Genomic DNA, 17435 nt, shown 5'->3' on the forward strand with positions numbered 1-17435 from the left:
GTAGTTATAGTTTATGTTAAATATTCGGGTGATGAAATTTTCCGTATTAGACAAGTACAGTATAATATAAATTATGACATTTGAAATAAATAAGCATTTAAAAATAACATTTTAACACTAAAATATTTATTAAATTAAAATCTTAATAAGTTTAAATCTCTATAATATTATTTGGGAAATCAATTTTCTATGTGTCGCGCTCACATTAATTCTTACAGTGTTTAATTGCAAAGGTAATTAATTGCAAAAGTAACCTTAATGAATTAAACTATTATTTCAGATTGCCATTTTTAAAAAATATTTAATAATTTATGCTAATTAAATTTTTTTAAATTTTGTTTCTTTTTTATATTTTTATAAATAACATATATGAAAAGAAAATATTCATATAATAAAAAAACGAAAAATAATATTTACAAAAATGAAAGAAATCATATTTGTGAAAATATATTTATATATAATGTGATTTCATAAAAAGGAAAGTTCACAAAAAAACAGTTTTAATGTTAAAAATATAATCATCTCTTAAAACATATTATTAAACAACATAATATATATTAATTAATAAAAATATTTTATTTATATCAGTCTATTTTCTCAGATTTTTACAAAAGGTAATTTAAATAATATATTATAAAATATCATTGATGAACTAAAAATATTTTATAATTGATACGATTGAAATATTTATTCATTTTTACATAATTTCTTTTTTGAAATTTTTTAACTATGAGTTTCAAAATTTTACAAATCCACAAATATCAACTTATACAAAATAAGTTACGGAAGTATATCTACATATTTAAGATAAAACTCTGAACTAATGAAATAAATAAAAATAATCAAATTTAGTTTAACTAGAATCAAAAGTAATTGTGGTTCGATTTGAAGAAATATGTGTAATTCAATATAATCCACAAATAAGTAATTTAAACAATCTATATTTTTAATTCCAAGACCAAAGTCTAAATGTTAAAACTAAAATTTAATCAAAACATTAATATATATCAGCACAAAAATACTATGGTTAAATTTGGAGAATTAAATAAAAATCAATATACCAAAGTAATAAACACATCAACTAGATATTATATATTCAAATTATATGTCTAATTAAAAGAATATAATATTATTTAAAATAAATTATACATATAAATGAAAATTAGAATATTAATAATTTATAATATATTTATTTGTATACACTTATATCTGTGCATGAACACGGAACAATCACCTAGTGATTAATGATTATAACATTAGAAGCATTCGACAACAAGAAGATAAACGAAAATAACTAAACATAATGAAAGATAAATGTAACAAATCTCCATTAAAAATCTAAACCATCGAATAATGAAGTTTATTAATCAAAATGAGAGTGAAGTTGAATATTTTAACATCAAATCATTTTAACCAAAATAAAAGAAAATAAAATAAAACAAAAGTAAGGATTCACACTAAATATATAACTAAACCATTTTAAACAAAAACAAATGTTAAATTAAATACACAAAAAAAATTCAAGAAGTCTGGACCAACCCTTAATCTTAATGAAAACTTTTCATGAGATGATTTTTTTTTTATTTTCCATCTCATCCTCAGATGCCACAATGCCAATATATAGAGTATAAAACTCCACTTTATACGAATCTTATTTTTGTTCTTGTCAATTGTCAAAAGCACTTTGTACCCAAAACTAAAAAAATTCCATGGCCACCTATTTGTCGTATAGATACTAAGATCTTGATTGGGCGCGTTTTCATAAGTGGCTTGGAAGTAATCGTACAGGAATAATGGAACGGACGGTAGAAAAACATTTGCTTACGCTTCCTTCCCTTTACTGAACACGCAGTTTAGCTTCTCAAACCAATATAATTGTTTTCCATACCATGAAATCATAAACCAAAGAGCAAATATTGTTCTGCCTCAAATCTCTGTCTATTTATTATACCCAATATCTAAACCAATCATGCAAATGTCTTAAGAGGCATTAGAAAAAAGGTCATCATCATCCATCACTTAGCCATCATAATCTTGACAAACTCTTCATAGTTTATCTGACCATCTCCATCAACATCAGCCTCAAGGACCATCTCTTCAACTTCCTCATCAGTCAGCTTCTCACCGAGATTGGTCATAACATGGCGAAGCTCAGCAGCGGAGATGAAACCGTTCTGGTCTTTGTCGAAAACCCTGAATGCTTCTTTCAGCTCTTCCTCTGAGTCAGTGTCCTTCATCTTCTTAGCCATCAGGTTCAGGAACTCGGGAAAGTCGATGGTTCCGTTTCCATCGGCGTCAACCTCGTTGATCATGTCCTGAAGCTCAGCCTCGGTTGGGTTTTGTCCTAGAGAACGCATAACTGTTCCCAGCTCTTTGGTAGTAATGCAACCTGTGTAAACAACAATTCAGAAGGCATTACAGATAAAATAGTAACACAATAACTTGTTTATATTATCTCTTTAAGAGTTATAAATCTACACAATGTGGAAAATTAAGCTTAAGGAAATGTACATCTTCGATGAATAAGTGACCATAATAAATAAAACTCAAATCACCAAGAAATATCACTGATTCCTTCTTTGAAAATGATTACAGATGGAAGAAAGATTCAAAGACCAAAATCCAGATTCAAGCTTAAGACAATAAGCGATTCAGTTGAAGATCGAGAAGCGTAGAAAATTTCCAAGGATCAAACGCAGCAAATCGAAAGAGAATATTGACTCAGAGACACATAATCCTCGTTCTAACGTGTATAAAGAGCAAAAACGTAAAACAGAACGGATCAGAGAAATTGAAGAAATGAGGGAGAAGAGAATAAACCATCGCCATCTTTGTCGAAGAGGCCAAAGGCTTCCTTGAATTCGGATATCTGCTCGTCTGTCAGCTGCTCCGCCATAGCTTCCTGCTTTCTTCTCCCTTTGCTTTTTATTTTATTTTTCTTGTATTTGGGATTCTGAGTCGTCCCTTTGTGACACAAAGTTCCAAACAAAATATCTAAGCAAACGACAAAAGAACACCACGAAGAAATTAATAAAATAAATGGTATAAAGAAAAACGAAAAGGGGTAAATGTTAACTATTGGAATAATGTCGTGGGTTAACTATCTATTTTTCTTAGAGAGATATCAAATAGCATGAGATCTTCAACAAATTCTCCTAAATTAAAAGTTACAAACTTGTTATTTCCCAGATTTCAAAATTTTATTTTTTTTCCCCAAATCAATAGTTTGAAACTTTATTATAAATAGATCATGATTTTAGTAACCTTTATATGTATCCTAATACATTTTCTAGGAAACACACCGATGAGTTGCCGGTGAGAGAGGGTGAGCTGCTTAAGGAGTTTGAGATAGTGCTGGAACAGGAGGAACTTATCTGGCTTCAGAAATCGCGGGAGAAGTGGGTTGTTCGTGGAGATAGAAACACAAATTTTTTCCATATGTCGACAATCATTAGGAGGAGGCGTAACCGAGTTGATACGCTGAAAAATGAGGAGAACCAATGGGTATCGGATGCCCGTGAGCTTGAGGAACACGCAATCAACTATTTCAAGAAAGTATACTCGCTGGAGAATGTTGATACTGTAACACAAAGCTTACCGGCGACGGGATTTGTGCGTCTCACTAGCCAAGATCATGTTAGCTTGGACATAAATTTCTCTGCAGAGGAAGTGGAGAAAGCTGTAAGAGCTATGGGAAGTTTTAAGGCGCCAGGACCTGATGGGTTTCAGCCAGTCTTTTATCAAAGATGTTGGGAGACAGTAGGTGCGTCTGTGGTCAGGTTCGTCCTCCTCTTCTTTGAAACGGAGCAATTACCAGAAGGCACAAATGACGCCCTTGTTGTTTTGATTCCAAAAGTGATGAAGCCGGAGAGTATCACTCAGTTTCGCCCCATCAGCCTCTGCAACGTGTTGTCCAAAGTCATCACAAAGGCTATGGTAGGGAGATTGAAGGAGATTATGAAGAAGTTGATTGGCCCTGCTCAGTCTAGCTTTATCCCGGGTAGGTTAAGCGCTGATAATATTGTTGTAGTCCAAGAGGTTGTACATTATATGAGAAGAAAGAAAGGAAAAAAAGGTTGGATGCTTTTAAAATTAGACTTGGAGAAAGCTTACGACAGGGTGCGCTGGGATTTTCTGGAAGATACGCTAAGGGCAGCCGGCCTGTCAGAAGATTGGGTTGGAAGGATCATGGAATGTGTTTCTGGCCCATCGATGAGTATCTTGTGGAATGGAGAAAAGTCAGAATCTTTTAAGCCATCGAGAGGGCTTAGACAAGAAGATCCATTGTCCCCATATCTATTTGTGTTGTGTATGGAGAGGCTCTGCCATTTGATAGACAGAGCGGTGGAGGATAAGAAATGGAAACCCACAAGTCTGTCGAGAGGGGGACCGAAATTATCTCATATCTGCTTTGCGGATGACTTAATCTTGTTTGCTGAAGCATCAGTGAAGCAAGTTCGAGTGATAAGGAAAGTGTTGGAGACTTTTTGTAGAGCTTCTGGGCAGAAAGTAAGTCTTCCGAAGTCCAAGATCTTCTTTTCCAGTAATGTTAATAGAGAAAGAGGGGAAAGGATAAGCCAGGCAAGTGGCATTGCATCAACAAGAGACCTTGGAAAATATTTGGGTATGCCGATTCTACAGAAGAGAATAAATAAAGATACCTTCGGGGATGTCCTCGAGAAAGTGGCTTCACGATTAGCAGGTTGGAAGAAGCAAACCCTAAGCCTTGCAGGAAAGGTGACTCTAACGAAGGCAGTGCTATCATCAATACCGGTGCATTCGATGATCACGATATACCTGCCTGTTTAGCACACTTGAGAAACTGGATAGCCTATCAAGAAGCTTTGTGTGGGGAAGTGGACAACATCTGGTCTCTTGGGTTAAAATCTGCAGACCAAAAGCTGAGGGTGGCCTGGGAATTAGAATGCCCAGAGAGATGAATAAAGCTTTAATAGCTAAAGTAGGATGGCGTCTGTTGAACGACAAGGAGAGTTTATGGGCTACGGTGTTGCGTAGTAAGTATTCAGTGAGGGATATTCATGATCCAACTTGGATGATAGTGGGCAAGAAGATCTCGTCTACTTGGAGGAGTATAGTAATGGGGATCAGGGAAGTGGTGACTAAGGGGCACACTTGGGTCATTGGTAACGGAAGAGGAATCAAGTTTTGGACAGATAGGTGGCTTTCAGGTCAATCACTTATGATGATTGCTATTGCGGATCTTCCAGATGGGTATGATAATATAACTGCGAGAGAGTTATGGGTGGAAGGCAAAGGTTGGGATCTAATTAGAATCTCCCCTTTTGTTACAGAGGATACACGGCTTGAACTTGCAGCTGTGGTGGTAGATACTGTTTCTGGAGTGCAGGACCGCTTGGCTTGGGGAGAGACACCAAATGGACAGTTTACAGTAAAGTCCGCTTACAACCTGATCACACGTGATGATACGCCGAGGCCATATATGGAGAGCTTCTTTAGAAGTATGTGGCGTGGGGTGGCTCCTGAGAGAGTACGAATGTTCTTCTGGCTTGTTGGAAATCAAGCAATTATGACTAACGTAGAGAGATATAGACGGCATCTTAGTGGAACAGATGTGTGTCAGGTCTGTAAGGGAGGGATCGAAACAATCTTTCATGTTCTTAGAGATTGTCCAGCGATGACAGGAATATGGAATAGATTTGTCCCATCTACGAGGAGACAAGCTTTCTTCTCGATGCCTTTGTTTGAGTGGCTTTACCGTAATCTATGTGATAAGGACGCAAGGAGTGGAGTTCCTTGGGCCACAATTTTCGCTTTGGCTACGTGGTGGGGATGGAAGTGGAGATGTGGGAATGTTTTTGGAGAGAATCGGTTGTGGAGAGATATAGTACAATTTCTACGTAACCTGGCCAAAGAAGTGATGTCAGCCAATGAAGTGGAGAATGGAGGTATGAAATGTCGTAGCAGCGTCACAAGAATGATAGGATGGATGCCTCCTCGGGTGGGTTGGATGAAGCTTAATACCGACGGGGCCTCTCATGGAAACCCGGGACCGGCGTCTGCAAGGGGAGTGTTGCGTAATGGTGAGGGTGAGTGGTGTGGTGGTTTTGCTCTTAACATAGGAAGGTGCTCTGCCCCCTTGGCAGAGCTTTGGGGAGTATACTATGGGCTTGTGATCGCTTGGGAAAAAGGTATTAGTAGGCTGGAGTTGGAAGTTGATTCTATAATGGTGGTGGAGTTTCTCACAAAAGGGATTGAGGACACTCACCCGCTATCTTTCCAGGTACGTTTGTGCCATGGCTTCTTAACAAGGGACTGGTTGGTCCGAATAGTTCATGTGTATAGGGAAGCAAACCACTTAACTGATGGTTTAGCTTACCATGCTTTCTCTCTTTCGTTTGGTTTTCATAAATTAGACGCTGCGCCGTCAGATGTTGTTAGCTTATTGCGAGAGGATGTCGATGGACCTCTAAGGCCACGACAAACTCGTTTGTAGTATGAAGTTTGGTTTTGAATAAATATTGGGAGTTCTTTCTCCCAATTTCTTACCAAAAAAAAAATACATTTTCTATGAACTCTTATAGCTGAGTTTGTAGGCCTTCATAAACCCTTTTACACTGTTTGTAATCTCTTGTAAAGGATTTTATAACACTGTATAAATCCTTATATACATTGTCATATAAACTCTTATAACTAATTTTTATAAACCTTATACTACCTCTGTTTTTTAATGTTACATATTCTAGATTTTTCACACATTTTAATAAAACACATTAAATTTGCATATTTTTTTTGTGTTTATCTTTGTTACATAATTTTAAGCCAATAACAATTCAATAAGTGCAATTAAGTTTTTTGCAATTAGTTAATAAAACATGTCTTGAAAATGTAAAAAATAGATCTTTTTAAAATAAATTTTTTTCCTAGAATATGTAATATTAAAGAACAGAGGGAGTATAATAATGCTTTATAAAGGATTTTTAAGACTATTTAGACCCTTCTGATTTGTTTTTTTTTTTTTGACGAAAGGCTTGACCCTTATGATTTGTTTATATAACATATTTACAAGGCTTGTAAATTATATATAGTCCCTTATAAATCCTAATTCATTGTGTTGTGAATGGTTATAACTGAATTTATATGCCTTTGTAAACCATTTTACACTGTTTGTAAGCTTTTATAACACATTATAAATCCTTATATATATACATTGTTATATAAACTCTTATAACTGATTTGGTAAACCCTTGCAAGTACTTAATAATGCTTTATAAATTATTTTTCATAAAACTTTATAAATTATTTTCACAAGACTTTATAAACCCTTATTCATTTTTTATATAACACATTTATTAGCCTTGGTTAATTACGTCATAAATTTTAGATCTTTATAATAATTTATGACCTTTATAAATCATAATTCATTGTTTTATGAACTCTTAAGCTGTGTATATATATAAGCCTTTGTAAACACTTTTACATTGTTTGCAAACTCTTATAACTGATTATATAACACTTTATAAACCTTTATATATACATTTTTATGGTGTTCAAGAAAAATATATACATTGTTATATACATCTTATAACTGATTTTATAAATTCTTGCAAGTACTTAATAATGCTTCATAAATGATTTTTAAAAAAACTTTATAAATTCTTATATTTTGTTTATATAAAAGGAAATCTTCACATATTTCAGGATGCGGTCTAATTAAATATAAATCTCACCAATGATTACCTATATAAAAGAACTTAAAACCGTAAGAGAAAATGCTATTGATATGGACTACTTTTAATACAAGCACGCAGCTAAAACTGTATATGGTTCATACTAAAAACGTTGTATTCCTTTTAGCAAGATCAACTAGATTAAGACACGCGCATTATATATATAAGTTATTTTATGTATTACATGTTCTTATATAATTAAATAATAAATATATATTGAATAATTAAAAGTTAATAACTATTACATATATAATTAAATTGGTGCGAACGTATAAATCAATTTTATTAATCCAAACAATTTTCTTAAAAATTTGATAGGATATGTAGTTAAATTTAAATGATATTAACATACATAGTATATTTTTAATATTAGTGTCTATTAAATGATGCTTTCTACTCATATGTTTTTTTGATCATGTGTAACTTTAATAGCAAAAATTTTAAATTACTGATAACAAAATTTTCATTGTGGGATTAATAATTTTATTAATTTATAATTTAAAAAAATTTATCAATGTTAGTTCAAAACTTTTATAAAAAAAAATTATTCAGAGTAAATTTTGAAATTAAAATATTTATTTATTCAATATGGTTTATAGTTTAATTTAGAATGATATATATACATATATATTTTAAATCTTAATGATTAATTAAATTAGACTTTTATTTATATGATTTTGTAATCATTTGTATTTTGTCATACAAAAAATTTTAAACCATGGATCGCAAAATTTGAATGTGAGACTTTTAACAGTTTTAGTAATTTATAGTCGTTTTTTAAAATTCAAAATATAACATATACAAAAAAATCTAAATTTTAATAATATGGTTATTGTGATTTTTTTAAAATTATTTTAATAGTTGAAAATTAAACAAATTTGAAAGAAGATACATTATTTTTTATCAGATCTTTATTATTCAAAATTATTAATTGTCATATATACTTTAGCCACATTAGGCAATTCCCTAATCTTATTTAAGTAAATAATAAATGACATTAATAATAAATTTATGGTTAGTTTGATAAAAAACTTATTATATAATCAGATGGACCAACATATTTCTCTAATAATTCTAAGAATCATTCTAGTGATAGTGATGACATGTAGCTATAAAAAGAAGTTGTAATGTTTCACAAATAATATATAGACGATAAGCATACGTATCTTTGATCTTCTTAATCGTCTTATTTTTTTGTTTCCTTAGTATCACAAGGAGTCCGGTGTTATTATATCATAATATATATATATATATATATATATTATCCAATTATTTTATTTTTGATATTGGACTAAGTAAAACTTAAATATATTAATTTTCATAATTCAAAACCAATCCCAAACTCAAACAACACACCCCAAAACTGTAGTTGGCCAACGTATATTGTTAAAGGTTGTTTTCCTTTGAACAGGTCGACGTAGTAAAGAAATATAATAACTCCGACAAACTTGCAACTCGTTTATTGCAATTGTAGCCTTTTCTACTAGTTCAAGTCTGATCCTATTTTTCATCTATTACATCCAATTACAGCTCTATTATTCCAGCATTTGAGATTTTATCCAACAGTTTTGTGATTGTTTCAGCTAATTCTCTTTCACATGTTTAAAACTCTTAAAACTCCAGATTCTCCAGTCACTAAAATTTTCATTTTCTCAAATTAAAAATCTCCATTTGATCTTTTAGTTTAAATTTATCTCAAAAATGACTTCCAATGGTGAAGAAATCGAAGAAGAAGAAATATCAAGAATTGAGAAAGGCCAAGCCAAAAATTGCCATGGAGGAATCGAGACAGTCATATGTACTTCTCCAAGTATTGTTTGCCTTACGCAAAAGGTAAAAAAAAAAAAAAAAATGTATTACGTAGTTACAATGACAATTGATCTTTTGTTCAAATTGGTTTAAGCCTTTATAAAATTGATTACAGTTGATAGCCGAGATGATAGGGACTTATTTTGTAATATTCTCTGGATGTGGAGTGGTGGTAGTGAATGTATTGTACGGTGGAACAGTGACGTTCCCGGGGGTATGTGTGACTTGGGGTCTCATTGTTATGGTTATGATTTACGCTACTGGTCACATCTCCGGTGCACATTTCAATCCGGCCGTCACATTAACTTTTGCTATTTTCCGGCGATTTCCCTGGTATCAGGTCGCTATTCTCTGTCTCATCCCTGAATAAGATCTAGATTGTTTTGAACACTAAGTTTTGCGTTTACAAATAAATGTGATTTAAAACGAATAAAAGAAACATTAAAAGAAAAACATTTCCATTCTTTCATAAGGGGGTTATTGGAACATGAATTTATGGGAAATTTGATGATTTTAATAGTTGAGAAGATTTTACAAGTTAAACTAGATTTAACAAATTTTATCAAGTACTTTTACATAGATTTTCATTATTTGTGTATAGAATTCTATTGATTATTATTAACTTTTAACGTAAAAAAATTAATGGTGGTAGAAAAAAAAATGAAAGAAAATCATTTCAATTAAGGCAATTCTTAAACAACTTAAAAAAAAAAATTGTCACAAAAAAGATCTCAAGAAATAAAATGACCAAAAAAATTAATTTCTACTTCTTACTTTATATATATAAATAATAATAAAAAATTTATATAATTTCGAAATATATGTTTTAAATTTGAATTTTTGTAAAAAAAATTTGAATTATTATTTTTGAAATGTTTAATTAAAAAATACGAAAGTGATTTTTAAAACTATTTTTACAATTTTTATTTTAAATTTTTAATATTTTTTTCTATTTTTTAAGTTATGAATTGTATTATGTTAAAATTGTGATTTGTATATTATTTCATTCTTCAATTTGAGTTTTTGTATGTGAGTGTATTTTATTACATTGATTTCAAAAATTTTATCGGCATAGAGATATTCTCAACGTTGAGTAATATGAGTAAAAACAAAGAAAATGTACATCCCAATAACAATAGATTTTAATAAAATCTTAAAATCAATGAAAACTAAATTTTTCCAATAACAAAGGATTTTGAGTGGAATTTAAAAATCATCAGTCCAATAACAATGGATTCTATTTAGATTTTAAAAATTCACAAACCAATAAGAATGGAATCTCAAAATTTAATAACTCCTCTAGAATTCTTTGCCCAATAACCCCCCTAAATCAAGTGTGAAGATTTTCAAATATAACAATAGCAAATCAGTACTAGTGATTAGTAGTTTATACATTTGTTATGTAATTAATGCACTCACATTAATTATTTTTTTGTTCCATTTTTGAAGTAATTTAATCGATTTTAAAGCATCTATATTATTAAAATAGAAATACAGATATAAATTAACCCTTAATTTTTCAAATTATTTACAATCATATGCCACCAAAATAATAAATTTACCTACCTTTCAGTATTCTTGTCTTTTATTGTTTAATTAATGCATTATGTTTACTTATTTGAAAAATATTTCTTATAATCTAGCTAAAAAATAAATTATACTTAATCAATGTCAAAAATGTAACAAGATTTTATTATTAGAAGTGGTTATTTTTTATTTTGGTATATTAACTATGTCTAAAAAACATAAAAGTGTTATAAAAATGCATAATATAAACCACAAAATTGTAAATAATATATTGAATCATTTAATCATATAAATCAAATATAAAAATAGGTAACTATTTTATTTTACATTAAAATTTTGATCCATAAAAAATACATTTGCACGAACACACGGATTATATTTTAAAAATATGGTTGTAACAGTTGACGGATCAAAAAATAAAATAAAATTATTCATTATAAATTATAAAATGATTGTGTTTAGAAATATATTAAATAATTATTTAATATACATAAATTTTAAAAATGTATATTACCATTTATATAAGATAAATATATTTTTTTGCTAAGCAAAAAACGAATATCCGCACGGGTGCGCGGATCAAGCTCTAGTCTTTAATTAAAATGAGATGACCAGACAGCCGGTTTAGAGTTTGCGTTCACTCGTAATAAAAATTATCATTTGACCTTGTGATTAACAGAACAATTTCATTTAAGATGATAATGGTAAGAAATACAAGTAAATTAAAAAAACAAGTACACTTTTTGACATCTAAATGCTATTTTATTATTCAAGCAAGAAATAGTCTAGGAAGTCTGACTGGAATAGAAAACCATCAGAAAGCATATATTTATAAAAACCTCTTACATTTTTAGCTATAAATCTGCAGTCGTGTTTTGTGCTCAGGGTTGGTAAACTCTCTTGAAATCTTCTTTTTAGAGTTGCTAACCTTTTCAGTTCGATTGAAAAGCTTAGCCATGATGTTGGTTCTTTGTCCGAAACTTAAACTATACTCATTTATTTTGATATTTGAATGATGGAAATGATTTGTATAATATGTTTCGGGCAGGTACCATTGTATGTAGGTGCACAACTTGCAGGTTCGTTACTAGCCAGTTTGACATTAAGACTAATGTTCAAAGTAACACCTGAAGCTTACTTCGGAACAACTCCAACTGATTCGGCGGCACGAGCGCTTGTTGCGGAGATCATTATCTCATTTCTTCTCATGTTCGTTATCTCCGGCGTTTCAACTGATAGTCGCGCGGTTAGTTTTTTCTATATGTATCACCATTTTTAAGTTACCTTGTATCCTTTAGTTATCCAACATATCTAAGAGACTATGACATGATTGGACGTTCTCATGTTATTGGACGGTTATCAATATTTTCGACAGATTGGAGAATTAGCTGGAATTGCGGTAGGGATGACTATAATGTTAAATGTTTTTGTGGCCGGGTAAAAATACTTTTCAGTAACGTTTTCATATTACCAGCATAGCATAGAGTTGGAAATATTTCTAATCTGGGTTTGTAAATGATATAGACCGATTTCAGGAGCATCAATGAATCCAGCGAGAAGTCTAGGACCAGCAATTGTGATGGGAGTTTACAAAGACATATGGGTTTACATTGTAGGTCCCATCGCCGGAGTTATGGCCGGAGGTTTTGTTTACAACTTTATCAGGTTTACTGATAAGCCACTTCGAGAACTCACCAAGAGTGCGTCTTTTCTCCGTAGCATCTCTCCAAAACAATAATTCGACGAGCTAATATTTTATTAGTTCCAGATATGTATGTATAAATTGATATCTTTCACTAAATGAAAACAGACTCCATTTTCAAAATTTGGCAATGAAATACAATTTTTTTCATTAATCGTACTTTTTGAAATATCCAGAAAGGTACCACATATCCTTTAACATAAAGTGGTATTACATTACCGTTTTAGGATTTCCCAGATCATCATTTCCTCCTAATTCCATAATCCTTTTGAGAATATGATTTGCCACCCATCGTCGTATGGCTTTTTCAGATAATGGCATTTCAAGTTCATGTGTTATATATGCGTATGACTTTTGCTTGGGGACACTAAAAGTATGATGTTCACAAAATTAATACATGAATCTTAAATATTTTTGTTTTTGCTTTTTCTAAGATTTTTCGATCTTCATCTAATACATGAATCTTAAATATTTTTGTTTTTGCTTTTTCTAAGATTTTTCGATCTTCATCTTGTTTTTTTTTCTTCAAAAAAATACACATAAGCAAAGTTGATAAAATTACTTTGCGCATAATTTTTAAGAGAAAATTACTTTGCAAATAATATTTAAGAGATTACCATTATTGTTATGAGAAAACAATTAGCAAAAACATTTTAAATAAGCAATAAATAAATCTTGACTAAAACATCTTCTGACAAGCGATTTTTGACACAAATTTTCATTTTAGAATATTGGTGAACATAGAATTGTCAATACTGTTACTGTTAGAAAATGGTGTTTAAATTTGCTACTGGCTAGCTAGAAATCTTAGTTTCCTAAACAACAATTTGTTAAGTTTGGACACAAGCAAATTGTTTACTAAAATTTGTGACACCTCTGCATATAGCTTCATTTGTGACTATTTTCTAAATTGCTTTTAACAGGTCGGCAGCGTAACAGAGAAATACAATGTTGAACTCCTTATTTGATTGAATAATTAGTAAGACCATCATTAACGCAAGGTTCTTATTACATGGTTCTTAGCAGAATATAAGAACCCGACTCTTAACTTTTAACTGAAAATGTTAAGAGCCTCGTCCTAAGAACCCCCATTAATGATGCTCTAACAATCTTAGTATCAATTCTTACCTATCTCCACGTAACGTCAAAGTCTTATCCTATTTATCATCTCTTCCATCGAATCATAGTCCAACTCATTAGATTTAATCCAATCCTTCTGTTATTGTTTCAACTAATTTCTGTTTGGCATGTATAAAAAGCTCTTTGACCTCCAGTATTTTTAATAAGTAACATTTTTCAGATTCCTTTTTCTTACATAAAAAATTCTACTCAAAACCTTTTTGTACAAAACCTATATTTAATTTAAAACTTATCCAAAAATGACTTCGCATGGTGAAGGAATCGAAGAAGAGCAAATATCAAGAATTGAAAAAGGCATAGAAAAAGATTGCCATGGAGGAATCGAGACAATCATATGTACTTCCCCCAGCATTGTTTGCCTTACTCAAAAGGTAGAAAACGAAGTATTTTTTTATTGCATAGTTATGAGAAATACATATTTTAAAGAAAATTAATTTGTTATTTCTTTTAAATTAATTTGTCGTAGTTGATAGCAGAGTTGATTGGGACGTATTTCATAATATTTTCTGGATGTGGAGTGGTGGTGGTGAATGTGTTGTACTGTGGAAAAGTGACATTTCCAGGGATATGTGTGACTTGGGGTCTTATTGTTATGGTCATGATTTACTCTGTTGGTCACATTTCTGGCGCACATTTTAACCCTGCCGTCACTATCTGTTTTGCCATTTTCCGGCGGTTTCCGTGGTATCAGGTAACTTATCTTCTCTCTTAGAATAAGACTTGTAGATTGATTCAGACACTAGGTTTTGTATTTACATTTGTCAAGAACTTTTTCAAAACAAGTCGCATAGTTTTTAACTAATATGTATACAATGCTTTGGGCAGGTACCATCGTATATAGGTGCACAACTTGCGGGGTCCTTACTAGCTAGTTTGACATTGAGGCTAATGTTCAAAGTCACACCCGAAGCTTTCTTCGGAACAACTCCAGCTGATTCGGCGGCACGAGCGCTCGTCTCAGAGATCATTATCTCATTCCTCCTCATGTTCGTTATATCTGGTGTTGCCACGGATAGTCGTGCGGTTAGTGTTCCTTATACATATATATATATATCATTCATATTAGTGTGCAAATGGAGATTCTAATGTTGTTCTGGATATATTTGACAGATCGGAGAATTAGCTGGAATTGCGGTAGGGATGACAATAATATTGAACGTCTTTGTAGCCGGGTAAAACTTACATTTTTCATTCTACCAAAAAGAAAATTCATATATTGAACATAAATATTAATTTTGGGTTTTGAATATTATTAGACCGATATCTGGAGCATCAATGAATCCAGCAAGAAGTCTAGGACCAGCTATTGTGATGGGAGTGTATAAAGGAATTTGGGTTTACATTGTTGGTCCTATCATCGGAATTGTGGCCGGAGGTTTTGTTTACAACTTTATCAGATTTACGGATAAACCATTAGGGGAACTTACTAAAAGTTCTTCTTTCCTCCGTAAAGCTTCTGCCAACAACAATGCTCCTAGTTCTAACAGCTAAAATTTTTTCTCTTTCTTGTATTTGACTGTGTCAGTTTCTTCTAGACGTCTCTTATGTTGTGTTAAGATAATTTGGTTTCTTTTGACTTGGTGTTTCTTTAAGATTATTAAGAATTGTCCATTTTGATTTATAAAATATGTTTTAGAATCAGATATTTCGGGTAGCTTTTTTTTTTTGGATTGATTTTTGTTGTTGATACATGAACCAAACCAAATCCGATTAAATTTCAGATATTTTGAATATAACCCATCCGAACCGGATCTAAGGGTTACCTAACCGTATCCGATATTGAATTTTAAAATACCCCGAAATACCCGAAATCTGAGAAATTAATCCAACCTGAATGTATATTCTATAGCGTCTTAATAAGTATTCCTTTTGTGAAAATTTATTTTCACCAATTTGTTTTTCAAAAATAAAAGATTCCAAATTAGAAAAATATTGGAAGATAATATTTCTGTTTACAACTACCATTAAAAAATTTTGCAGTATTTTTACAATACTTAAACATAACAATGTATTTAATTATAAAAATATATATATACTTAAATAATAAATGCTAAAATTTATTTTTAAACACAACATGAAAATATATTTTATCCTAAATAAATATCTTTTCTATAGTATAACTAAATTTTTAAAAATAAATGTATTGTATGCAAACTATAAAAATCGAAAAATTGGAAATTTGCCAAAATAGAACAAAAAAGCACAATCTTTGTTCCCTTAGTATAAAAACAAGATAAATTAGTCCCTTTAGTATAATATTTGCAAAAAACCCCAATCTACTTAATTTATCAATTAACAATTTTAAAACTCACTTTTAAATATCAATATAAAACAAAAAAAGACAGAGAAAAAATAAATTAAATCTAATCTAACTAAAAAAATCTAAATGGATACAAAACGGAAAATAAAATCCCCAAATCACTTTAATATATGAATTTCGTTTAGTTTTATTTTTTGATAATTTTACAATTTATATATCATTTTTTAAATTTTAGACAATTTGATTTAATATATCTTAACCAAAAGAAATAAATGAAAATAAATATAAATTATAATTTTAAATAAATACATATATACTCTTAAATATATTTTAAAAATAAATCAAATTTTTTATTGTTTTTTGTTTTTTTTTGAAAATAAATCAAAATACATAATTTGAAATAATTTAATTTATTTATTTTACAAGAAAATCGTTGAAACACGTTTTAGGAAGTAAAAAGATTTCAAAATATTTTAGAATATTTTTTAAGTGAATTTGCCACATTTTTGGAAATATGGTTATTCTTATCCGTATAATGTACACACCTCTACCCTGCGTAGAAACTATTACCATATGTGCCATTTGAGTTGTGTTTAGATTTTGTATTCATAGAATTTTAGAATTACTCATAAAAGTGGAAGCTGCATCCAGAGAAAATGTAGCTATCTTTATAATTCATATTCACATTCTTCTTATTTAGAATTTGATTTAAAAGTTGATTATTCGTTCTAGAGATAGTAGATTAACTTGTTTAATCTGGAATTTAATTTCTACCAACCCATTTTTCGTAGAAGATGAAATATACTTTCCGTAGAACATAATTTAAAATTTTAATTTAACAAAATTTCAACCAAAAAAATATTAGTCTGTGTATATGAGTATTTTATCAATTGTTTCTATTTTATAATTTTTTTATTCGCAAAATTATTTATTTCATTAAGTTTGAAAATGGAAAGGTAAAATGGACAAAAAATGGACAAAAAGGGTTATACTAAAAAGGTCAAAGATGCTGTTTTTTCTTTTCATTATATTTTGGCAATTTTCCCTTGAAAAATCATATTTTGAAGGGGTGCTCTTTTAATGATTTCAGATTATGAATTTATTGTACTGAATTTTAAAATAAAATAGTATTAGATTTTTATCCGCGCGTGGCTACGCAGGATTATTTATATTTATAATTTATGTTTTTAAATTAATAGTTTTTATTTAATGATATTTTATAAACTTTGGTTGCGTCCAGATTGTAATTTTTTATTTTCAGCTTGGTTCTTGTTCAGTTTTGGACTTT

At 30.4% G+C, this 17435-nt stretch overlaps 3 protein-coding genes across 3 annotated transcripts; 2 read left to right on the forward strand and 1 right to left on the reverse strand.

Annotated features, from left to right (window-relative positions):
- Positions 1 to 1852: 1852 nt before the first annotated feature.
- Positions 1853 to 3069, reverse strand: LOC106376493 (calmodulin-1). Its single transcript, XM_013816584.3, has 2 exons — positions 2821 to 3069; positions 1853 to 2389 (listed from the first exon to the last, which is right to left on the reverse strand). The coding sequence occupies exons 1-2, from the start codon at positions 2894 to 2896 to the stop codon at positions 2016 to 2018; spliced, it is 450 nt and encodes a 149-aa protein (XP_013672038.1). The 5' UTR covers positions 2897 to 3069; the 3' UTR covers positions 1853 to 2015.
- Positions 3070 to 9174: 6105 nt separating this feature from the next.
- Positions 9175 to 12817, forward strand: LOC106374668 (putative aquaporin NIP4-1). Its single transcript, XM_013814641.3, has 5 exons — positions 9175 to 9542; positions 9634 to 9858; positions 12094 to 12291; positions 12421 to 12482; positions 12570 to 12817. Exons 1-5 carry the CDS (start codon positions 9411 to 9413, stop codon positions 12781 to 12783), a joined length of 831 nt encoding a protein of 276 aa, XP_013670095.1. The 5' UTR covers positions 9175 to 9410; the 3' UTR covers positions 12784 to 12817.
- Positions 12818 to 14126: 1309 nt separating this feature from the next.
- On the forward strand, positions 14127 to 15414 carry LOC106373517 (putative aquaporin NIP4-1). Its single transcript, XM_048756232.1, has 5 exons — positions 14127 to 14258; positions 14354 to 14578; positions 14713 to 14910; positions 14998 to 15059; positions 15144 to 15414. Exons 1-5 carry the CDS (start codon positions 14127 to 14129, stop codon positions 15376 to 15378), a joined length of 852 nt encoding a protein of 283 aa, XP_048612189.1. The 3' UTR covers positions 15379 to 15414.
- The last annotated feature ends 2021 nt before the right edge of the window (positions 15415 to 17435 follow it).

This window comes from Brassica napus, chromosome C4, assembly GCF_020379485.1.
Source record: "Brassica napus cultivar Da-Ae chromosome C4, Da-Ae, whole genome shotgun sequence".
NCBI lineage: Eukaryota > Viridiplantae > Streptophyta > Magnoliopsida > Brassicales > Brassicaceae > Brassica > Brassica napus.

Coding starts and splice junctions, on each gene's coding strand:
- LOC106376493 (XM_013816584.3), bottom strand. CDS start 2,896: ATGGCGGAGCAGCTGACAGACGAGCAGATATCCGAATTCAAGGAAGCC. Junction 2,390..2,820: donor CTTCGACAAAGATGGCGATG/GTTTATTCTCTT, acceptor TTGTTTACACAG/GTTGCATTACTACCAAAGAG.
- LOC106373517 (XM_048756232.1), top strand. CDS start 14,127: ATGACTTCGCATGGTGAAGGAATCGAAGAAGAGCAAATATCAAGAATT. Junction 14,911..14,997: donor TTGCCACGGATAGTCGTGCG/GTTAGTGTTCCT, acceptor TATATTTGACAG/ATCGGAGAATTAGCTGGAAT. Junction 15,060..15,143: donor TTGAACGTCTTTGTAGCCGG/GTAAAACTTACA, acceptor GAATATTATTAG/ACCGATATCTGGAGCATCAA.
- LOC106374668 (XM_013814641.3), top strand. CDS start 9,411: ATGACTTCCAATGGTGAAGAAATCGAAGAAGAAGAAATATCAAGAATT. Junction 12,292..12,420: donor TTTCAACTGATAGTCGCGCG/GTTAGTTTTTTC, acceptor TATTTTCGACAG/ATTGGAGAATTAGCTGGAAT. Junction 12,483..12,569: donor TTAAATGTTTTTGTGGCCGG/GTAAAAATACTT, acceptor TAAATGATATAG/ACCGATTTCAGGAGCATCAA.